We start from the raw sequence: 26020 nt of genomic DNA, 5'->3' as shown, positions 1-26020 counted from the left end.
AATGGCAAATTAAAGAAATTTGTGAAGCTAATGGTGATAGGACAACAGACTATTCAGAAATAATTGATATCTTTAGAGAATTCTATTCTAAACTTTATAGTTCTGACCCTCCTAATCATAATACTATCATGAATAATTTTTTAGACCAATTAAACATTCCTACACTTTCTGTTGATAACCGAAAACAGTTGGATCAACCTATTTCTTATGAGGAAATTGCCGAGGCTGTACGTTCATTGCACTCGGGGAAGGCTCCGGGTTCTGATGGATTTCCTGCAGAATTTTATAAGGCGTTTTCCTTACTGCTTATACCTCAGTTTTTTCGGATTCCTTTAAGTTGCGTACGTTGCCAAAACCTTTCTATGAAGCTTCTATTTCACTTATCCTTAAAAAGAATAAGAACTCAACTAAATTCTCTTCATACAGAACGATTTCCTTACTTAATGTTGATACTAAAATTCTATCCAAAGTTTTGGGCCGTAGGATTGAAAATATTTTACCATCTATCATTTCTGATGATCAGAGTGAATTTATTAAAAATCTATATTCCCACTTTAATATTCTTTGGTTATTAAATGTTATTTATTCTCCTTCTAAGGAGATATTGGAATGTGTGATATTTTTAGATGCTGAGAAGGCTTTTGATTGGGTTGAATGGAATTATTTATTTAAAACCTTAGAAAAATTTAATTTTGGGCCCGATTTTATTCAATGGATTAAATTACTCTATCTATCTCCCTCTGCTCGGGTTCTTACTAATTTTCAGAATTCCAAACCTTTTAAACTTCAATGTGGAACCAGACAAGGTTGTCCCTTGAGCCCTTTGCTCTTTGATCTGGCCTTAGAACCCTTAGCCATTGCTTTTCGAGAATATAATGATATTATTGGTATTTTAAGGAGAGGTACTATCCAAAAAGTTTCGCTTTAGGCTGATGACCTATTGCTTTTTATTTCTAATGTCCAGACTTCGTTACCTCCCGCACTTTCTTTACTCTCTTGCTTTAGCCAGTTTTCAGGATATAAACTGAATTTACATAAGAGTGAACTATTTCCGTTGAATAATTTGGTATCAAATAATACTAACCTTCCTTTTAAAGTTGTAAGAAATCAATTTACCTATTTGGGTGTAACAATTACTAAGAATTATAAACACCAACTTAAAGAAAATTTTCTTACCCTTCTGAGTTATGTAAAAAGGGCACTATCAAAATGGTCGCCCCTTTCGTTATTATTGATTAGCTGAATTAACTCTATTAAAATGAATATTTTACCTAAATTTATATACCTTTTTCAGGCCTTACCCGTTTTCATTCCTAAATCCTTTTTGACTCTCTTAATTCTATTATACCTTATTATATATGGAAAAATAAACATTCTCAACCAAATAAAGTTCATCTTCTAAAAGCTAAAAAGAATGGAGGTTTAGCTTTACCAAATTTTAGGTTTTATTATTGGGCAGTCAATATATGAAATCTTACATTTTGGTCATATTATATTAACTGTGAGGACTGTCCGATATGGGTTTCTTTAGAAGCTAACTCTGTTAATAAATTTTCTATCATTTCTCTTCTTAGATCCTCACTTCCTTTATCCTTAAGTAAATTAACTTTGAGGATCTGGGTACAATTTAGAAAATACTTTGTTTTAATGGGATTTTCTCTTTCAAGTCCCAGTTTTTCCAATTTTTTTTTAAAACCCTCTATGACCGATTCAGTTTTTAAAGAATGGGATAGATTGGGCATTAAATGCTTCCAGGATTTGTTTGTTCGAGGAAGTCTCCTTTCATTTGAGCAATTGTCAGCTAAATATAGCTTACCAAAAACCCACTTTTTCCGATATCTACAAATTAGAGACTTCCTGCGTTCTCAATTATATACATTTCCTAATAGTCCCGATAAGGACTTAATAGATGTAATTTCTAATTTGAAACCCTTTCTTAATGGTTCAATATCCAATATTTATGGTATGTTTTTGGGAATGAGAAATGCTCCTTTCGACAAAATTAAAAATCTCTGGGAACAGGATTTACAGACCTCAATTTCTGAGGAAACTTGGAATGAAATTTTTAAGTTGGTTAACACATCTTCGTTACGTGCCCGCCACTCCTTCCTACAATTTAAGGTGGTCCATACGGCTCATATGACTAAGGATAAGCTACCTCGTTTTTATTCGTATATATCGCCCTTTTGTCATAGATGTAACAATGGAGAAGCTTCATTAACTCACATGTTTTGGACATGTCCAAGTTTTGAAAGATATTGAAAGGAAGTATTCCAAACTTTCTCGGTACTTTTTAAGGTAAATGTTAAGCCTGACCCGTTGACCGCCCTATTCGGTGTTGTTGGAGGGAAAGATATTATTTTGGAGACACCTGATTTGCATATTTTGGCATTTACTTCTCTTATATCTGGGAGGGTGATCTTGTTTAAGTGGGAAGGATGTCGTTCCGCCTATTCGCGCTCAATGGTTATATGATGTTATGTCATGCTTAAATTTAGAGAAGATCCGTTGTTCAATTTCTGAATCTAGCCAAGATTTTCAAACATTGTGGGGACCATTTCTGAACTATTTTCAAAACCTTTGACTTGGTGTTAAAAGTACGGATGGTGGCTAATAACATATTTCACTTTATGATAAGGATTTTTTTTCCTTTTTTCTTTCTTTACCAAACAGCTTTGATCTTGGTAGTGGGTTTAGATTTTTTTTCTGTATAATAAATTATTACATTTCAATATTACGATTTAGTTTAATTTACATGAATATAGGGTAATGTGATTGCAGCAACACACACCAAAGTTGCTGGTGAACGCAGCAGGCCAGGCAGCATTTCTAGGAAGAGGTACAGTCGACATTTCGGGCCGAGACCCTTCGTCAGGACGAACTGAAGGAAGAGCTAGTAAGAGATTTGAAAGTGGGAGGGGGAGGGGGAGAACCAAAATAATAGGAGAAGACAGGAGGGGGAGGGATGGAGCCAAGAGCTGGACAGGTGATTGGCAAAAGGGATATGAGAGGATCATGGGACAGGAGGCCCAGGGAGAAGGAAAAGGGGGAGGGGGGAAAAAACCCAGAGGATGGGCACGGGGTATAGTCAGAGGGACAGAGGGAGAAAAAGGAGAGAGAGAGAGAAAGTATGTGTGTATATAAATAAATAACGGATGGGGTGCAGAGGGAGGTGGGGCATTAGCAGAAGTAGGAGAAGTCAATGTTCATGCCATCAGGTTGGAGGCTACCCAGACGGAATATAAGGTGTTGTTACTCCAACCTGAGTGTGGTTTCATCTTTACAGAACAGGAGGCCGTGGATAGACATGTCAGAATGGGAATGGAATGTGGAATTAAAATGTGTGGTCACTGGGAGGTCCTGCATTCTCTGGCGGACAGAGCGTAGGTGTTCAGCAAAACGATCTAGAGATGCTGCCTGGCCTGCTGCGTTCACCAGCAACTTTGATGTGTGTTGCTTGAATTTTCAGCATCTGCAGAATTCCTTGTGTTAATGTGATTGCAAGTGTGATTCTAATATAATGTACTTGGTATTTTTTTGATTTATTATATATATCTTCTTGTACTCTGTATTCTTATATGTAGAAACTAATAAAAATATTGAAAGAAAATTGTTTCACTAATCTTGTGGAGCTGTTACCAGCAGTGGAAAATTCATACTCTAGTGTACAGCCTGAAGCAAACTTTAAACTCATTATGTTTAATATTTTCACAGCAAATAGATGGAATTATAAAGGATTGTATTGACCTTAGTGTTCTGATAAAGCTAGCAATAAAATTGAACAATGAATAACAATCTGTTCAACAGATTTTACAGAGAATGGTTCTGTTAAGATATGCTTTTGCTTCACTTTTAGAATATAAAGGAATATTGAAAGGACAAGATAAAAGCAAAAGGACAGATTGCTTCCCAATACAAAGGTATTTAGATAATTATTTCATTCCTTTATAGTCTTAACATTTATTAAATCTGGAAGAGACCTTAACCATGGATTTGAAAACACAACTTGTTTTCTTATTTTATAGGCCATAAAGGCAATTTTTCAATTTTTAATATTTTTTTCAAAAATTTAAAGCATTTGCACATTGCAAATGTTACTCCTGTCAGATTCAGATTTACTTATTTCTCACATGTACAGTGAAATGCGTCATTTCTGTTAATAACCAGCACAACCTAAGGGTCTGCTGGGGACAGCTCGCAAGTATCATCACACATTCGGCACCAGCATTCCATGACCACAATGTTCAGCAGTATAAGCAACAACCACAATAACAGCAAAACAAGCCCCTTTTCTGCCTCCCACCCAGTCAAACATACAGATGAGCCTCCAAACCTAGGCAGGCCACCTCTGGGTCTTCACCCTCCAGTCCTTGGTCCGGACTCACAGGTTTGTAGACATTGGACCTCTGACTTTCTGCTATGCCAACCCAGGGAGCTTGACCATCAGGCCTCAACTTCCACAATTGCTGACTTCAATATTTGGCCTTTGGCATTGACCTTCAATATTGACCCAAGGACTCATTGATCATGGGACTTTGAACTTTGGGCCTCAAACTCCGGATTTATATGGGCCGCTGACCCTAGGACTCACAGACCTGTGAGGGTTGTCACTGGCTAGAACTCCCAGACTTGCAGACATCAAGCCTCCACCTTCTGGACACGATAACCCAGAGGCTTCAACCATCGGGACTCAGCTTCTGGGCTCGCTGACTTTGATCTTCAACCTTTGGGTTTTGGACTCTGGTTTCGAACTCCAGACCTCCAACTACGAGACTCACCAACCTGGGAAGATCATTGGCCCTCGTTCCTCCTGCCCACAAAGATCTCTGATACCTAGACTAACCTGGCATCCTGGATGTACTTCCCGACCTGAGGTGTCACCGACCTTTGTCCACAGGGCCGGCTGACCTAGGTCATTGACCACAGGGTCACTGGCCTATTGATGGACCAAATAGCCGAATTCTGCTCCTATGTCTTACGGTCTAACACAGGCACGCTGAAAAAGCTGAAGAGAAATTTTATAGCTCATGTACTCAACTAAATAATGGTAAGTAAAAGTAGTTGAAACAGCAAGTGAATCAGTGAAGGAAAAGATTGGTATGAGGTAAGGAAATGAAGATGAATTACTCCTTTGAATGAGTCATCTTGATTAAAAAGCATAAAATCTTCACTGAAGTTTTAAAGTTTATAAATGCTACTACTTCAGTTTTATTTCTCTGTCATCCATGTAATAGATTTGAAATATGAGTAGCCGTCTTCACAATATCTGCCTGCATGATTTTGGCTGGCTTCACTCTGAAGTCAAGACATTGAACTTTTGGTTCAGCAAAATCCATGTTCTTTTTACATGTACATTATTTGTCTTACTGGCAATGGCTAATGTTCAGCACAGTTCATCGTTTGCTTAAGAGATGAATGAATGCATGCATGAATAAACAATGGAGTTTTCAAAAGGAATCAAAATAATGGATTCCTTCTTCCAATATTTATTTGGCTGAAAGTGTAGTTCATCTAGGTCCGCTGATATAAATACAATGGATGAGCTGTGATAGTATTTGAGTGCTAAAGGAAAAGCTACACATTGCAAAGCTGTTCAGCCAGAAAGGCCTTTGGATAACCCATCTCTGCACCCTCCTGAGCTTACCACAATCACATAATCCATTTTGATTCACGTAATATTATGAAGTGGCTAAATGCACTGGATACAGCAAAGCCATGGTACCAGGCAATATTCCAGTTATGAACTGAAGATTGTAACTCCTGAACTGGCTGTACCTCTAGCTATGCCACTCCAATCTAGTTATAACAGTGAAATCAACCCAGCCATGTGAAAAACTGCCTTGATATGTCCAGTTCACAATAACAGGACAAACCTAATTACCACTCCGTTTCTTTTAATCTCCATGGGTATCAAATGGAAAACACTCCAAAGGCTGGGGGTCATACCTTGGAAAAAGAGAGCTGGTTGTGGTTGTTAGTTGTCAGTCATTCCAGCCCCAGCAAGTCACAGCAGAAGTTCCTCAGGTCTGTGTCCTAATCCAACCATCTTTAGCTGCTTCTTAAGGCCAGAAATGGGTACCTTACTGATGACTTAACGAAATTCACTTTCATTCACATCATGGTAGAGGGCAGCACAATAATGTAGCGGTTAGCACAATCGCTTTACAGCGCCATGGTTCACTGATCAGGGTTTGATTCCTCCTGCTTTCTCTAAGGAATCTGTATGACCACATAGGTTTCCTCTCACACTTCAAAGACATACGGTTAGGGTTAGGGTTCGTGAGTCGTGGGGATGTTATGCTGGCGCCAGAAGTGGGCTGTCCCTGCACAATCCTTGAACTGTCTTGGTTGTTGACACAAAATGACGCATTTCACTGTAGGTTTCAATGTTTCGATGTGTATGTAACAAATAAAATGAATCTTTTACTCCATAGCAAATGAACATATCCACGCCTGTGTGTAGTGCAGACTGCTTTCAGGCATAGGCTAATGAATGACAAGTAACATTCATTTCACAAGTGTCATGTTATATACACCATTAATAGGGAAAGAATCTAACCACCTATCTGACATTATCATCCCTGATGCTCTGCCATTAACATGTTGGGAGTCATTACCAACCAGAAACTATACGGAACCATTCAGGTATATAGTGTGGCTAAGTCAGCAAGGCAGGCATTGGGTGATGACCCTCACTTTGCACTCAAAGCCGAAACCACTTGAAAGGTGATGGAATATTCACTCAACCCTGCATGACTGCAGGTCCAGTAGATATACAACATCCAGGACAAAGTAGCTACCTTTTTAACATTTCATCCATCACTCATGACCTCTGCAGTTAGTGTCGAGTAGCTGCATTAGGTACCATCTACAAAATGCACTGCACTTACTCACCAGTCTGCATCCTTTGTTGCCAAGAACGACAATGGCTTGAGGTTTACGAGAGCCTGTCAGTTCTCATACCATTCTGCTTGGAAAGGCATCATCATTCTTTTATTATTACTGGGTCTAAATGCTGAAACTCTACCAAACAGCAGCATGGGACTATCTTCAAGAAAACGATGGTAGTGCTTCAAGAAGGTAGTTCATCATAATTTTCTCAAGAGTAGTTACAGAGAGGCAATAAATGTTTTTCTTGGAAGGTACCAAGGGGGTAATCACTTTGCTGGAGGTATACTATAGACCTCTTAACAGCTAGCAGGAGAAAAGCAGCAGAAATGCAGATAAATTGTGAGAGATGTACAAGTATTAGGATTATACTCATAAAATATTTCAACTTGTGAAAGGCATAGAAGGTGTGGAATTTTTAAAGTGCATTCAGGAGAGTTTATTTAGCCCATATGTTAATAGTCTTATGAGAGATGGGCTGGTCCTGAACCTAACCATTGGGAGTATAGCTGACCAGATGGTTGAAGTCTCAGAGGGAGACAATTTTGGACATAGTGACCATAACTCTGTCATTTTCAAGTAGTTATGGAAAAGGTGTTGTTGAACAGGCACCCATTACACTATAGTAGGTTTACGTTAGTAGAAAATAGGCCACATCACAATTTTCTGAAATATGAATACATCTTGAAATGATTTTTTTCACATAAATTCCATACCACACAAATTTATTCTGTAGCTCAAATTTCAGGATAGTAATTTGTGAACTCTGTAAGGGTGAATTTTAATAATCTGATTGGCTATAATATGGAGGTAGCTTGTAGAGAAGAGGATAGTCGTAAGCTACAGGTTAATATCCTCTGCCACCAAACTCCTATTTCCCGTACTCCACACTGCTTATTTCTACTTCCTACCCAAGATCCACAAACATGACTGTCCAGGTAGACCCACTGTCTCTGCCTGCTCTTGCCCCACTGAACTCGTGTCTGCCTACCTTGACTCCATTCCATCCCCCTTGGTTCAGTCCATCCCCACCTATATCTGCAACACTTCACATATTCTCAGTCTCCTCAACAGCTTTCAATTCCCTGGCCTTGAACGCCTCATTTTTACCATGGATATCCAGTCCCTATGTACTTCAATCCCCCATCAAGGAGGCCTTAAAGCTCTCCACTTCTTTCTCGACAGAAGACCCAACCAGTTCCCCTCCACCACCACCTTTCTCCATCTGGCAGAACTAGACCTCACATTCAACAATTTCTCCTTCAGATCCTCCCAATTTCGAGGGATAGCCACGGGCACCTGCAAGGGCCCCAGCTATGCCTACCTTTTCATTTTCAGTCCATGCTTTCCATGGTAATGTTCCCTGACTCTTTCTGTGCTATGTTAATGACTCCATTGATGCTGTTTCATGTATCCGTACTGAACATGACAACTTCTTCATGAAACAGTCACTCATGGTTAAGGCAACTAAGTGTGAGGTGGTCCACTCTTCCTGCCATGAACTCAAAGCCTCTGTGTGGATTCAAAGTTTTTTTTGATATCATTTGAATGCTCCTCATGCATTGTGTCAGGGGCTAGAGACCTCCAGGAGTTGGTGTGGTTGTTAAAATCCAGTAAGGAGGACTTGAACAACTGCCTTATTTGATGTCAGGCAAGCAAACAAGTGGGCTCCCCAGTGTAGCTTATTGAGCTTATACGGAGCTCAGCATTGGGGAAGTTGCCCAGGACAGGGTAGTGATGTTGATTTACTTATCCTTTGAATCAATCTGGATGACAGTGTAAGTGGTACTTTCCCGTGGTTTTAGTTGATTGCTATAGGCAACCCAAGTTCTACTACATACAGTGGAAGGGCAGTGATCACTGTTGCCCTGTAGACCAGGGCTCCCCAACCTTTTTTGCACTACGGACCAGTTTAATATTGACAATATTCTTGCAGACCGGCTGAGTGGGCCGGGGGGGGGGGGGTGCGGGTGATAGAGTTGCCAACAGACGAGAGTAGCAGTCAACTACCTTGTGTTTACCCAGAAAAGACTACAATGACCATGAAGCCTTGCATGGACACCAGTGCGCATGCGTGTACCTGCCGATTTTTTTTTCCTGCAAATTGTTTTTGGCGATTCTGTTCGGCCGGGGGGGGGGGGGTGTTAATTATGACCGGAATATAGGTGATAAGTGGCTAATGCACTCAATTTCATTTCTAAAAGGGTTTATCTAACGAATTTAATATTAAACACACAGCACATATTTTCCTCACATGAATATAGTGATAAGTCAATTATCAGGGGAGGACAGGGGAGCTTGAAGTAAGTGTTGAACGAACTTCCAGTAGAAGTGGTACAGACAGGTTCGATATTACCATTTAAAGAAAAATTGGATAGGTATATGGACAGGAAAGGAATGGAGGGCTATGGACTGAGTGCAGGTCGGTGGAATTAGGTGAGAGTAGCGTTCGGCATGGACTAGAAGGGCCGACATGGCCTGTTTCCGTGCTGTAATTGTTATATGGTTATATAAGTAAGTCAATAGCATCATAACATTTTAAGTAACGTTTGGATATTAAACACACAGCGCATATTTTCCTCGTATGAACATATAAAATCATTGCAACACACCAATATCGCTGAATCACTGGGAGCCCTGGACTGAATACTTGTTCCCTACAACAACATGGTCCTATCGAGGGGTGATAGGAGACAGCGATACTCGAAGGGGGTTCCTTATATCCAGTCTATTCCGCAATTTAGTTTTCGTTGCATTCATTGCAGAAAACCCCGCTTCGCAGAAATACGTTGGAAATGGAAGCAACATTTTCAGTGCTTTCATGGCTATCTCAGGATATTTAGCCTTGACTTTGATCCAGAATGCCGGCAGCAATATTATGTCAAACATACTTTTCAGCCCGCTGTCATTTGCAAGCCCGAGGAGTTGATCTCCTTCCCGCGCTGACATGGATGACGCACGGGTAATGACTTTGCCTGCGTTCAAGTTCCAACAGCGGGCATAACAGGGAATGAGGAAAGGTGCAGCTGACTCATATCGCCAAATCATATTGTTTCCTCACGGCCCAGTAGCACATGCTTTGTGGCCCGGTGGTTGGGGACCACTGCTGTAGACTATGAGTTTTATGTCAAGTCTGGGATCTTAATCTACAAATACCTTTCTTCTTAATTGAAGAAAAGGATGTACAATAGTGTCACATGAGATATGGGAAGTGATCCATGCTGACAATCAACACTGGCGCACCTCCAGGAAATGTGCTTAACACACTGCTCTACTGACTCTACACCCATAACTGTGAGGCTAGGCACAGTTCAAATGCCATCTATAAATTTGCCAGTGACATAACTGTTGTTGGTAGAATCTCAGATGGTGATAAAAAGGCATACACAATTGAGGTAGATCAGTAGATTGACTGGTGTCGCAACAACAGCCTTACACTCAATATCAGTAAGACCAAGGAATTGATTGTGGACTTCAGGACAAGGGAGTCAAGGGAACACACACCAGTCGCGATCAAGAGATCAGCAGTGGAAAGGGTGAGCAGTTTTAAGTTCCTGGGTGTCAACATCTCTGAAGATCTTATCCTGGGCCCCAGCATTTGATGCAATTACAATGAAGGCACATCAGCCACTGTGTTTCATTAGGACTTTAAAGAGATTTGGTATGTCAGCAAAAACTCTAACAAGCTTCAATAGGTGTACTATGGAGAGCATTCTAACTGGTTACATCACTGTCTGGCACGGAAGAGACACTACCTGACTTTTTTCCCCCTCTCTTTTTGCACTAACTATTTAATTTAACTTTTTTATATATACAGTATTTCTTATTGTAACATAAAACATCAAATTTCACGATATATGCCAGTAATTATCAAACCGGATTCTGATTCTGCACCATCCCTAGCAGCTCTTAATGCACAGATCTTTATGTTGAAAATTCATTACCTGAAGAATTCAAAGCTGAATAGGGTTGCAGACTCAGTCAGTTCTACCATGAGTACAGGCTTCCTGAGCATTGAGAACATCTTCAAAAGCCAATGTCTCAAAAAGGCTGTATCCTCTATTGCAATGTATTTAATATCTCAGTAATATTTGAGTAATATTGTAAATATGTTGTTTGATTAAGCATTCTTTGTGTACATAATTCATTATGGGTTATATGTAAGAAGTATGTGAATGGCACACGTCATTACACCACCACGTCAAAACTGAGCACCTCTCTAAAGTAAAACGAAGTAGACGCATTACCCAGGGCTACCGTGTTTTTCTTTTGATCAGTTTCTGGAGTTACAAAACATAACAGTGGCAAATATGGATTTTGGTGGACCACTTATGGGCACAAATTTCTTGGTAGTAGTAGCTGTTGTTGTTAGATCGCATCTGGAATTTCCAGTTGGCGGACGATTTCCCTCCACGCCGCTCTGACATATTGGGAAATCATGTTCGTGGCCAGTTACAGCAGTGGTTTGCCTTTGCCTTCTGCTGGGTGAGATTAAAGAGATCACCACCTCTTGCAGTGGATGACCAGGATGTCTAAGCGCCTTGTCATGCTCTCAGCGCTCCACAAACACCTGCTGGCCTGCCTTCTTGACCGTTGGACCACTAATTGGTCTCTTCTGCTCAATCTGCCATGGCCAGACTTCACATGCTGGGATAGGCAGATCTCCTACCTCACCGAGGGTCGAAGACCCGTTGGCTACCCTCACCTGGTTTGGCCCGTCTGCCGAGATGGTTTACTGGGGTGTGGCCGCTGCACGTGCTACAGCTACTTGGAGCCACAGGTGAGAGCTGAGCGCCAGGTGGGGACCAAAGGTGGACGAGCTGCCCTGAAAAAGGGCACGGCAGGGCCCCCCCCCCACCAGAGGTGCAACCCTCCCTAGACACCCCATAGATGCAGCTACAAAGTGGCCAGAAAATGTTCCCAATAGCCTCCACTACAGCCATTCACACTGTTGATGTGTTGAGAAGCCTCTTCTCAAGGACAGGTGTTCCAGAGCACTTAGTCAGTGGCAATAGATCACAGTTTGCTTCAGTCATTCCTGAAAATGAATGGAATAAGACATATAACATTGACCGTATCACCCAGCTACAAATGACTTGGTGGAATGGTTTGTCCAGTCTAAAGAATGCACTGTGAGCAATGCCAGCAGAACACACTACACTGACACAGTATCAGAAATTTGCCAACTTCCTCCTTGCATGTCGCAATGCAGCACATTACACTAACACTGAATCAGAAGTTCGCCAATTCCATCCTTACATATCGCAATGCAGAGCACTCCACAACCAACAGCTCACCAGCTGTGCTGCTTCTGTGTCATCCCCTGTGCTCACACTTGGTTTTCAGAAGGACTATGCTGAGTATGCAGCTGAGACAAACTGAGGGCTCCACAAACAAGGAGTTTCAATGTTTCGCTCCTGGACAAGCAGTCCAGGTGAGGGGTTACAGAGATGATCAAAAGTGGGTATTTGGAAAGATTAAGGACAGAACTGGACCACACTCCTATGCAATGGAGATTGTGTTTGATGTCATCTGGAGACGACACATCTATCAGTTAGGAGAACAGAGTCAATTGTTGGAGCAGAAAGATGGCCAGAGCTGACAAAACTCTGAATTCCTGAATTCCTAGAGTCAACTCCTACACCCAGCAGGGATGAGGCCCCAGAAGCTGAGATTGTTTCACAGCCACAAGTCTCACCTGCCAAGCAGGGTGATCTCCCTTGTTGGGAAAGACATTATCCCATAAATATATATGCAATATATCATGACTAGAGAGCAATACGTTACATATTTGAGATAAGATGCATTCTGTATTGATTATAGCTAAGCAGGGAAGAGTGTTGTGTATGTAATATTTCAGTAATATTCTAAATATATTGTTTAATTAAGCATTCTTTGCTTGTTTACGTAATTCATTACAGGTTATATGTAAGAAGTACGTGAATGGCATACATCTTTACACCACAATTTCATAAGTGTGTGCCTGACTGAAGTAAAACAAAGTAGACATGTTATCCCGGGCTCCAGTGTTTTTCTTTTGATTAGTTTCTGGAGTTACAAAACATAATACATATCACTCTGGACATGCCCTATTCTCATTGCTACCATCAGAGTGGAGGTACAGGAGACTGAACTCACACACTCACAGCTTTTTCTCCTCCACCATCACATTTCTGAATGGACAGTGAAACAACCCAATTTCCCTCGGGATCAATAAAGTATGACTATGACTATGACTATTATGTTGCACGAGTTATTTAATATTATATATTCCTTATTGTATATAGACTTGTTGCATCACAGCCTGATATGGTAACACCAATACCCCTGAATGGAAAGTCCTACAAGAAGTAATGGATATGGGTAAAGCCTTTACCACCATTGAGCACATCTACAGGGAGCATTGTTGCACGAAAACAGCATCCATCATCAGGGGCTCCCACCATGTAGCTCATGCTCTCTTCTCGCTGCTGCCATCAGGAAGAAGGTACAGGAACCTCAGCACTCACATCACCAGGTTCTAGAACAGTTATTACCCCTCGACCATTAGGCTCTTGAACCAAAGGGGACAGCTTAACTCAACTTCACTTGACCCATCACTGAAATGTTCACACAACCTATGGAGTCACTTTCAAGGACACTTCATCTCATGTTCTCAATATGAGAAGATGGCAGCGCAACAGCAGTGCGCGTGGCCTCTCAGGTGATGAATATCTGTTACCTGTCAAGTAGGGGACCGTGCACAATTCTGATTTGATGGAGACGGACATGAGAGTACGGAGGAACATCTGGAAAACTTCTGAAATGCCCGCTTCGCTGCCACTGCTACTGTGTGGTAACCGAAATCTCTGGAGCAGAAGGCCCGAGACCTTGGCTTTGCTTGTTTCAGTGGCCGGGGCTAGGTCGAAGGTGCTCGGCAGAGGATGGCGCTCGGGAGGCTGTATCGGAGGGGCTGGTCGGAGGCTCAAAGTTTTCAGACGGATGGACTCAGTGTTGGCTGTGGTCGGCTGTTTCCAAGGCATCGGCAAGTTGATGGTGCCTGGAGGTTTATGGCAGGGAGTTTCTCCCTTTTGCCACCTGCTATCGGGGACTCAGGAGTCGATCGACTGGGGGACTTCTGAGACTTTTTTTTACCGTGCCCATGGTTTGTTCTTCATCAAATTATGGTATTGCTTTGTACTGCTGTAACTATATGTATAATTATGTGGTTCTGTCAGTGTTAGTCTTTGGTTTGTCCTGTTTTCTGTGATATCACTCTGGAGAAACATTGTATCATTTCTTAATGCATGTATGCATTTCTAAATGACAATAAAAGAGGACTGAGTGTTCTCATAATCTATCTAATATTTTCTTGCTTATTTATTTGTTATTATTATTTCTTTCTTTTTGTATTTGCACAGTTTGAAATCTTTTGCACACTGGTTGAATGCTCAGTTGGTGCAGTCTTCCATTGATTCTATTATGGTTATTATTCTAATTTGGATTTAAATGAGTATGCCTGCAAGAAAATGAATCTCAGGGTTGTATATGGTGACATATATGTACTTTGATAATTAGTTTACTTTGAACTTTGTAACATAGTTTGTTTTATGTATTGCTCTGTACTGTTGCCGCAGAACAACAAATTTCATGACAAATCAGTGATACTAAACCTGATTCTGATTCTGATTCTAATGTTTTCCATGGGTTTACCATCAACCTTTTTTGATGAAGGTCAGACTAGTGCAGCAAATGCAGATTAGAGAGAGGCCCTGAGATGTTGGGTGTAAAAAAACCACTCACTTGTATACTTCAGTGAATGCATTGATGAGGCCAAGGAACTCATCCTCAGAGTGCATTGTTTGCATACTGTGACTCAACTTCTGAGATCAGGGTACACGTAGTTTTGGAGTGTAAGGACTATACTTTCTTCTTCCTTTGGAAATCCTGCCAGATATTGGAGCGCATATATTCTTGTCACAGATTATCGAAACACAACAAAATAGACACCAACAATTGTATTAGTCCTGTCATTAGGACCTGAAGCTTGGACATATATAGTATTCGGATCCATGATTGGGAATAACATTAGGTGAAATCTAACAAAAGCCAAAACCTGATTAAAACTGCTGGACTTTTGAGGAGAGAGAGAAGAAAATGCAGATTCAGCAAACAAGACTCTTCTCTGAAACTGTTGAAGTCACAGTCCATACTTTATCAAAACCTCTTTGAGCTGATAAAGCAAATGTTAATTATAGCAAGCTTGCAGCTGTGTGTCAGAATCAGACAAAGGATTTAAAAACACTTTGCTTGGCAATTTGTTGATGCACATTGCATATATTGCAGTAAAACCTGTTTGCTACAATGTAAAGGAGATAATAAATCCCTGGTGACTAGGGCAGTTCTATCGAGAGTGGCCTTGCTGAAAGACAGGTCTTGTGTTTCGGAGTACTCAGGGTGCTGCTCAGTTACCTCACCCCTCTATGTGTTGCTTGAGTTTTCTCCACAGCTGTGAACAGATAAGTTAACACAAAATAATCTGCAGATGCTGGGGTCAAAGCAACACTCACAACAAGCTGGAGGAACTCAGCAGGTCAGGCAGCATCCGTGGAAAAGATTGGTTGACGTTTCGGGCTGGAACCCTTCGTCAGGACTGTAGGGGGAAGGGGCAGAGGCCCTATGTCAGATAAGTTATCACTTGCAATGCTTAAGAGTTTCTTTTCTCTGTGAGGGTTAGATGTGCACAAAGTCTGGGTCGCTGTTTACTGAGAGGGAACAGCTTGTTCGGCTGAGTTTTCTACAGAGTTAACTTGAAATATTCAGCAATATTTTGCCATTCCAGTAAGGTGCCATTTTGACAGCATGGAGGAATATGGAAGTAGAGAAAATGCTTGTTAGCAGAAAGTGGAGGTTGTTAAAAATTGATTGGTGGGTAAAGGACCAGCAGAATGAAGCTAGATTGAAATATTGATAGGGTTGAACTTCATTTTGAGGGGTAGTTGGATGTTTGATGACTACCAGCTAAGACTTGCTCTCACAGACAGAACGGCAGCATGGAACGCTGGGGGAAATTAAGTTATTGACAGATGTTATCAGGATAAAGCAGCAACTCTGATGGTAAAAACATGGTTTTCACATTATGGATATATTAAGGTGGCATTTTTATACAAAAATAAAGTCGGAATATAGCTTCTGTGTAATTGAGAATTCAGCAGCGATCTGTAACCATCGAGAAGTTTTGACAAGAGCTGAAATGCAACTTCTCTCTGGGTATACTTGAAAGAACTCAGTCAGTCAAAACTTGATTGTAATAAATATATTTTAGACCATTAGACATAGGAGCAGAAGTAGGCCATTCAGCCCATCGATCCAAGATCCCACTCAACTTCATACACCTACCCTCTCGTCATATCCTTTCATGCCCTGACCGATCAGGAAACTATCAACTTCTGCCTTAAATATACCCACGGATTTGGTCTCCCCTGCAGTTTGTGGCAGAGCATTCCACAGATTTACTACTCTCTGGCTAAAAAAACTCATTACCTCTGTTTTAGAGGGTTGCCCTCAATTTTGAGGCTGTGCCCTCTAGTTCTGGATACCCCCACCGTAGGAAATATCCTCTCCACATCCACCCTATCTAGTCCTTTCAACATTCCGTAGGTTTCATAAGACCATAAAATATAGGAGCAGAAGTAGGCCATTCAGCCCATCGAGTCTGCTCCACCATTCAATCATGGGCTGATCAAATTCTTCCTGTCATCCTCACTTCCCTGCCTTCACCCCATACCTTTTAATGCCCTGGCTAATCAAGAACCTATCTATCTCCGCCTTAAATGCACCCAATGACTTGGCCTCCTAGCTGCTCATGGCAACAAATTCCACAGACTTACCACCCTCTGACTAAAGTAATTTATCTGCATCTCTATTATAAATGGATGTCCTTCAATCCTGAAGTCCAGCCCTCTTGTCCTAGACTCCCCTACCATGGGAAATAACTTTGCCATATCTAATCTGTTCAGGCCTTATAACATTTGGAATGTTTCTATGAGATCCCCCCTCATTCTCCTGAACTCCAGGGAATACAGCCCAAGAGATCCCATACGTTTCTCATACGGTAACCCTTTCATTCCTGGAATCATTCTCGTGAATCTTCTCTGAACCCTCTCCAATGTCAGTATATCCTTTCTAAAATAAGAAGCCCAAAACTGCACACAATACTCCAAGTGTGGTCTCATGAGCGCCTTATAGAGCCTCCACATCACATCCCTGCTCCTATATTCTATACCTCTAGAAATTAATGCCAACATTGCATTCGCTTTCTTCACCACCGACTCAACCTGGAGGTTAACCTTTAGGGTATCCTACATAGGGACTCTCAAGTCCATTTGCATCTCTGCATTTTGAATTCTCTCCCCAACTAAGTAATATTTTTAGTTCCACCAAAGATTAATATCTTCCACCAAAGTGCATGACCATACACTTTTCAACATTGTATTTCATTTGCCACTTCTTTGCCCATTCCCCTAAACTATTAAGTCTCTCTGCAGGCTCTCTGTTTCCTCACCAGTACCCGCTCCTCCACCTATCTTTGTATCGTCGGCAAATTTAGCCACAAATCCATTAATCCCATAGTCCAAATTATTGACATACATGATAAAGAGCAGCGTTTGGGAGGTCTGGAGAGGTCGGAGGGAAGGTATACAGAAACTGTATACAGAAAGTCTCAGTAGACGACTCAGTTTGCCGGCAGGTGGCATAGTGGCATCAGCGCTGGACTTCGGAGCGAATTCGAATTCAGCTGGCTTCCTTGCACGCTTTCCATCCGTGCTGGGTTGAGCGTCGAGCTAGCAATTTGGCCTCGTAAAAATAAGAAAGCCTGCTAAAAAAAAATGGCGTCCCGATGACTTTACTCGGAGTTAAGGCTTTCTTCTTCAGATGACTCAGTAGATTTTCTGGGCACCTTGGCAATCCAGTGAGGATCTAGACGTAGGCAATTATTTCATTTTATTGTGTGTGCCCTGAAGTGCATGTATTCACAGATCCAGGTATACAGTAAGCAGCTATCAAGGTGGAGGAAAATGGTGGACATGATGGATTGCTTGCAGATAATTTGGAGAGTTGGCCAATCTCATCACTAAGGTACATTCAATGGCTCCTACTCCTAGAACTGGATTGGAGTTGATGAGAGTCTCCATGTATTCTTCTAAATTCCTGTGAGTACAAGCCCAAAGCTGCCAAACATTCCTCATATGTTAACCCCTTAGTTCCCGAAATCATCCTCATGAACCTTCTCTGGACTCTCTCCAATGACAACACATCCTTTCTGAGATATGGGGCCGAAAACTGTTGACAATACTCCAAGTGCGGCCTGACTAGTGTCTTATAAAGGCTCAGTATTACCTCCTTGCTTTTATATTCTATTCCCCTTGAAATAAATGCCAACATTGTATTTGCCTGCTTTACCACAGACTCAAGCTGTGAATTAACCTTCTGGGAATCTTGTTTGAATACTCCTAAGTCCCTCTGCACCTCTGATTTTGTATTACACTCTCTGCCCACCACTAGATAGTATGGCCTAACTGATCTTTCAGTATTGATAAGTGTTGCTTTCATACTAACGTGCACTCATTTTGGGTGAACAAATAAAATTAATTGATTTTAACCATATTGAAACCATGTTGCCATGTTGAAAGCCAGATGATCTTCTGACTCTTCAATGTTGTAGTGGATCAACCTTATTTTATACAGAATATATTGAAGATATTCAGAGGAGAATGGTCAGACTGGCTCAAGCTGACGGGAAAGTGACAGTAACTCAAATAACCACAGGTTCTGCAGGATCTCTGAATGCACAAAACATTGAACCTTGAAGTGGATGGGCTACAGCAGCAGAAGACCACAGACATATACTCATTGGCCACTTTATTAGGTACAAGAGTGGCCACTTTATTAAGTACAAGAGTGGCCACTAAGTTTACTGTATATCATGGAAAAAAGAAAGGTATCTTGAATTGTGTCTTACAGAAGTACTGCACATAGCCCTTTAGTCACTGAGACCTTTGTTGACGTTACTCAGAGCTTTCTCCCAGAAGGCCACTTTGTTAACCAATTTGTCGCTTTCCTTTGAATTTCATAGACTTTTACATTCATGATCGATTCACCATGTGAGGCTTTATGAACAGGCTTGTTGAAATCAATGTATGCAACTTTAAATACGCTACCCTCATTGAACCAGAATTAGAGGTCTTCTAATTCTCCAGTACTAGGTATGTAGCCAAAGAACAGAACAGTACAGCACAGTACAAGTCTTTCGGCACTTGATGTGTGTGCCTGCTCAACCCACTCTAATTCTTCCCTTCCACATAGCGCTCTGGTTTTCTTTCATCTGTGTTCTTAAATGTCTTAAATGTATCTGCCTCTCCCTCTAACTCTGGCAATACGTTCCACTCAGTCACCATTCTCAGTGTAAAAATAAATACTTCTGAAATGCCCCCGCCCTTGCACCCGTACTTTCCTCCAGTCATCTTAAAATTATGCCCTCTTACCTTAGCTATTTCTGCTCTGGGAAGATGTCTCTGGCTGTCTACTCTATCTATGCCTCTTATCATCTTGTCCACCTAAATAAGTCACCCCTCATCCTCCTTCTCCACAAAGAGAAAAGCCTTAGCTCTCTCAACCTTTCCTCATAAGACATTCCTTATTAGTGAAGGACAATTGCGACTTTTAAGAACATAGACCCGGTGGTGCAGAAGCGTGGGACGGAGAAGAGGAGAGCTGTCATCATTGGAGACTTTATAGTCAGGGGAGCAGACAGGAGATTTTGTCGACATGAGAAGGACACCTGCATGGTTTGTTGCCTCCCGGGTGCCAGGGTCCGGGATATCTCTGACTGGGGGCACGAAATCCTGGTACGGGAGGGAAAGCAACCAGAAGTCGTGATAGATGTTGGGACCAACGACATAGACAGGAAGAGGGATGAGATCCTGAAGTGTGAGTTTCGGGAACTAGGCAGAAGGCTGAAGAACAGGACCTCAAGGGTGGCGTTCTCAGGATTGCTGCCAGTGCTACGTGACAGTGATGGTAAGAATTGGAGGAGATGGCAGTTGAATGCGTGGCTGAGGAGTTGGTGCAGGGAGCAGGGTTTTAGATTTTTAGATCATTGGGATCTCTTCTGGGGAAGGTGGGACCTGTACAGATTGGATGGGTTGCACCCGAACTCGAGGGGGAGCAATATCCTTGCAGGTAGGTTGGCTGGCGTGGTTCAGGAGGGTTTAAACAAATTTGCAAGGGGGATGGGACCCAGAGCGATACAGCAGTGAAAGAAGTGCATAGAGTAAAGCCAGATCTAACATATAGAGAGGCTTTGAGGAAAGAGAAGCAGAATAAACGTAGAAGGGTTGAAATGTGTGTACCTCAATGCAAGAAACATCAGGAACAAAGGTGATGAACTGAGAGCTTGGATACATACATGGAATTATGATGTAGTGGCCATTACAGAGACTTGGCTGGCACCAGGGCAGGAATGGATTCTCAATATTCCTGGATTTCAATGCTTTAAAAGGGATAGAGAGGGCGGAAAAAGGGGAGGAGGGGTGGCATTACTGGTCAGGGATACTATTACAGCTACAGAAAGGGTGGGTAATGTAGCAGGATCCTCTTTTGAGTCAGTATGGCTGGAAGTCAGGAACAGGATGGGAGCAGTTACTCTATTGGGGGTATTCTATAGGCCCCCTGGTAGCAGCAGAGATACAGAAGAGCAGATTGGGAGGCAGATTTTGGAAGGGTGCAAAAATAACAGGGTTGTTATCATGGGTGACTTTAACTTCCTTAATATTGATTGGCATCTGATTAGTTCCAAGGGTTTAGGTGGGGCAGAGTTTGTTAAGTGTGTCCAGGATGGATTCCTGTCACAGTATGTCGCCAGGCCGACTAGGGGGTATGCCATACTAGATCTAGTACTAGGTAATGAACCGGGTCAGGTCACAGATCTCTCAGTGGGTGAGTATCTGGGGGACAGTGACCACCACTCCCTGGCCTTTAGCATTATCATGGAAAAGGATAGAATCAGAGAGGACAGGAAAATTTTTAATTGGGGAAGGGCAAATTATGAGGCTATAAGGCTAGAACTTGCGGGTGTGAATTGGGATGATGTTTTTGCAGGGAAATGTACTATGGACATGTGGTCGATGTTTAGAGATCTCTTGCTGGATGTTAGGGATAAGTTTGTCCCGGTGAGGAAGATAAAGAATGGTAGGGTGAAGGAACCATGGGTGACAAGTGAGGTGGAAAATCTAGTCAGATGGAAGAAGGCAGCATACATGAGGTTTAGGAAGCAAGGATCAGATGGGTCTATTGAGGAATATAGGGAAGCAAGAAAGGAGCCTAAGAAGGGGCTGAGAAGAGCAAGAAGGGGGCATGAGAAGGCCTTGGCGAGTAGGGTAAAGGAAAACCCCAAGGCATTCTTCAATTATGTGAAGAACAAAAGGATGACAGGAGTGAAGGTAGGACTGATTAGAGATAAAGGTGGGAAGATGTGCCTAGAGGCTGTGGAAGTGAGCGAGGTCCTCAATGAATACTTCTCTTCAGTATTCACCAATGAGAGGGAACTTGATGATGGTGAGGACAATATGAATGAGGTTGGTGTTCTGGAGCATGTTGATATTAAGGCAGAGGAGGTGTTGGAGTTGTTAAAATACAATAGGACGGCTAAGTCCCCGGGGCCTGACGGAATATTCCCCAGGCTGCTCCACGAGGCGAGGGAAGAGGTTGCTGAGCCTCTGGCTAGGATCTTTATGTCCTCATTGTCCACGGGAATGGTACCGGAGGATTGGAGGGAGGCGAATGTTGTCCCCTTGTTCAAAAAAGGTAGTAGGGACAGTCCAGGTAATTATAGACCAGTGAGCCTTAAGTCTGTGGTGGGAAAGCTGTTGGAAGAGATTTTTAGAGATAAGATCTCTGGGCATTTAGAGAATCATGGTCTGATCAGGGACAGTCAGCATGGCTTTGTGAAGGGCAGATTGTGTCTAACAAGCCTGATAGAGTTCTTTGAGGAGGTGACCAGGCATATAGATGAGGGTAGTGCAGTGGATGTGATCTATATGGATTTTAGTAAGGCTTATTCAAAAAGTCAGAAGGCATGGGATCCAGGGAAGTTTGGCCAGGTGGATTCAGAATTGGCTTGCCTGCAGAAGGCAGAGGGTCGTGGTGGAGGGAGTACATTCAGATTGGAGGATTGTGACTAGTGGTGTCCCACAAGGATCTGTTCTGGGACCTCTACTTTTCATGATTTTTATTAACAACCTGGATGTGGGGGTAGAAGGGTGGGTTGGCAAGTTTGCAGACGACACAAAGGTTGGTGGTGTTGTAGATAGTGTAGAAGATTGTCAAAGATTGCAGAGAGACACTGATAGGATGCAGAAGTGGGCTGAGAAGTGGCAGGTGGAGTTCAACCGAAGAAGTGTGAGGTGGTACACTTTGGAAGGACAAACTCCAAGGCAAAGTACAAAGTAAATGGCATGATACTTGTTAGTGTGGAGGAGCAGAGGGATCTGGGGGTACATGTCCACAGGTCCCTGAAAGTTGCCTCACAGGTGGATAGGGTAGTTAAGAAAGTTTATGGGGTGTTAGCTTTCATAAGTCGAGGGATAGAGTTTAAGAGTCGTGATGTAATGATGCAGCTCTATAAAACTCTGGTTAGGCCACACTTGGAATACTGTGTCCAGTTCTGGTCGCCTCACTATAGGAAGGATGTGGAAGCATTGGAAAGGGTACAGAGGAGACTTACCAAGATGCTGCCTGGTTTAGAGAGTATGGATTATGATCAGAGATTGAGGGAGATAGGGCTTTACTCTTTGGAGAGAAGGAGGATGAGAGGAGACATGATAGAGGTGTACAAGATAACAAGAGGAATAGATAGAGTGGATAGCCAGCACCTCTTCCCCAGGGCACCACTGCTCTAAGCAAGAGGACATGGCTTTAAGGTAAGGGGTGGGAAGTTCAAGGGGGATATTAGAGGAAGGTTTTTTACTCAGAGAGTGGTTGGTGTGTGGAATGCACTGCCTGAGTCAGTGGTGGAGGCAGATACACTAGTGAAGTTTAAGAGACTACTAGACAGGTATATGGAGGAATTTAAGGTGGGGGCTTATATGGGAGGCAGGGTTTGAGGGTTGGCAGAACATTGTGGGCCGAAGGGTCTGTAATGTGCTGTACTATTCTGTGTTCTATATGTTCTATATAACTGCCAGATGTAAATATTATAAATACAATGAAACTTTTAACGTCAATTCTTCCAAAAAAATCCACACCTGACATTCAAAATGATTAAAGTTAACCTGAAGTTTATTGGAACTTTTCACACTTACCTGCTTCATCATAGGCTGCAGAAAGTTTTTCAAGCACTTTGCGATCAATTGCGAGAATCTGCTGTTCCAGAATTGTTTGGTGAGACAATACACTATTCTCCTTGTCCTTTTCGTAGTCTTGCAAATGTTGTTTCAGAGCTTCAGGCAAGTGTATCTTCACATATTCTGCAGCAGACTGGATAGAAAACAGATGCACGTTGAAAGGAATGTCAGCAAAATATTTTTCAGAGTTGAACAGTGGAAATATAGAACATTGTGCCATATTTTGCATCAGATCAACAGTGCAAACCGTGATAAGATTATTTCACAGAATGAGTGGAAGTTAGTGCACAGGAGGAGTCTATTTCACCCATGGAGCTGATCAAATGGAAAACAAAGAATCTTGAAATTCTCATCCCTTTTGTTTATGAATTTTGAATATTCCTACTCAGAGAAATACAATGATTCACATATAACCCACCTTATTTACCAATAGGATATGTAAAGAAGTTTTAAAATTATAATGCATATTTTGGCTTAAATATGGCTCAAAATCAGCTTGTACCTTTGCGAATGATCAATCAGTTTTACTTTTTTTTGCTTTCCTTTAGCTGGATTGTGTTGGCATTTTTTATTCATTTATGGAACATGGACATCTCTTGTTCGGTGTATTTATTGTCCAACTATAATTCCCTTTCAAATGGTGGCAATGTAATTTGGACATCCTGCATTTCTCATGCTGAAAAACTCCCACAATGCTGAGTGAATTATCCATATAATTCTTTGTCAAGATTCAATGGGATCCCAATTCGCATGTATCCAAGAGGCTCCCTTCTAATAAAGAATATTTTAAAATAGTTTTTGGGGGGACAGTGGTTATTTTGCCTTGATTTTAATATCAGTTAGCCCTTCGTAGGTAAAATTCTCTTTACTATTGATAGTTATGATGTAGGGAGACTTAAAGTCATAGAGTCATAGAGAAATATAGCACCGAAACAGGGCTTTTGGCCCATCTAATCCATGCTGAAACAATGTAAACTGCCTACTCCCATTGACCCACACCAGGACCATCACTTCCATATCCCTTATTTAAGATCTTCCCCACAAGTTTACTAATACTCATGGAAAACTTATTAAAACACAACTCATTAATTATGTTCTGCAACAAAACGCAGAAACTAAATTTCTTATACTTGCTTTACTACACACAAGAAAATATACACTTGATTATTAAGTATGACAGCTGCATTCAAATTTTGAGTATCTCTATTAGTTGTATCCGTTCGCTTTAAAAGTAAGATTAACATGGCAACAAAACTAAATATAAAGTTACCTTATTTATAGTATACCATCATGGACTTTGAAATCATTTCTCTGATCATATTACAGCTATGAAAGTGGAAATGGAAGTTCCAGTAGCAGAAGCAGTGGAAATCTGATATGATTGCAACTCAAAATTGTTTTACAATTCCAAACTCAGACAAACTACGAAATCTAGCCTTTGAATTATTATGCTGGGTAAACAAACAAGATGCATTTATCTGTATCTTTGTACATGTTAATTTTTCAACATAAGTATCATTGTGAGAAACTCGTCAAAATGCTGCAGAGGTAACCGGAATCTGTAACTTTACAACTTGAGATAAAAAAGATTGAAAACTCAACAAGCCTGATGGATGAACATTTTTTCTTAAATATAATGCTGCAGGTACATCTGGGGTTCTTTGCATTTTACTTTATTGTGAATAATAGGCTCATGAACCGAAATGTTTAACATTTAATGTTTTAATAAATTTGGTTCCAACAATGTGCGGTTTAAATGGTACAAGAGAAAAAGCAATTTAATCAACTAGCAAATCTAACTTAGCACTATCTTTTAAAAAAATTGTCTACCATTCAAATAATTGGACCCAATCATTGGCTGTTCTTATGCAAGGCATTTTGTCCTAATTGCCTGCTGGACAGTTGCTATTTTCTGTACAAATAATCACAGATTACAAGCTGAAGTGAAAGGTAATAATTTTATTCAATAATTTTATCATGATAATGGTGTACTATATGATATTATGATAATGTCATTTCAAAGTTCAAAAGCTCAAAGTACATTATACAACCCTGAAATTCATCTCCTTATAGACAGCCACATAACAAGAAACCCATATATATATATATAAGCCCGCCAAACACCCAATGAGCAGAGAGAAAAAAATAAACAAATTTTGCAAACGTAAGCAAAAGTAAAGCAAATAGCATTTAGAAGAAAAGTGAGTCCTCAGACGTGGAGCCTGGAGCAGCCAGAGCAGGCCACAGCCCCAGCCTCCGCCTCAGTTCAGTGCACAGTGGAGTAAATGTTGTGGAGCCCGCAGGCACAGAGCAGACGTTTGTTAGTGAGTCAATTCAAATGGTGAGGGGGGAGGAAACGTCGACTCAGACCGTGAGAGGCCTGCGTCGGGCATTTTCATGCCTTACAAGCGCAGATTGGAAGTCTGTGTGGGGCGCCACTCCTCGCAGAGACACTAGAGCAATGTGTGGCTAAGTGCCTTGCTCAAGCACACAAACACGTTGCCACAGCTGAGGCTTGAACTAGTGACCTTCAGATCACCAGACGAACGCCTTAACCACTTGGCCACGTCCCCTCCTCCCCCCTCCCTCCCCCCCAATTCAAATGGAAACTCCTCAGAAACTGGATTATTCCAGATGTGAATATAACAGAACCTAGATAATGTTCAGGGCAAGGTTAACAAGTGGCAGGCAACATTTGTGTCACACAACTGTCAGACAGTGAACAACTCCTGCAAGAATGGAACCTGGCA

At 41.6% G+C, this 26020-nt stretch overlaps 1 protein-coding gene across 1 annotated transcript in view; it reads right to left on the bottom strand.

Annotated features, from left to right (window-relative positions):
* The window catches only part of ppm1lb (protein phosphatase, Mg2+/Mn2+ dependent, 1Lb), a 147339-nt gene that overhangs the window by 14257 nt on the left and 107062 nt on the right, over nt 1-26020 (bottom strand). Inside the window, exon 2 of the mRNA XM_063045841.1 lies at nt 23229-23403. Within this exon, the coding sequence (XP_062901911.1) occupies nt 23229-23403 (175 nt within the window). The remainder of the gene's footprint in view (nt 1-23228; nt 23404-26020) is intronic.

This window comes from Mobula hypostoma, chromosome 4 (assembly GCF_963921235.1).
Source record: "Mobula hypostoma chromosome 4, sMobHyp1.1, whole genome shotgun sequence".
Taxonomy (NCBI): domain Eukaryota; kingdom Metazoa; phylum Chordata; class Chondrichthyes; order Myliobatiformes; family Myliobatidae; genus Mobula; species Mobula hypostoma.
This window is presented reverse-complemented; position numbering and strand designations above follow the sequence as displayed.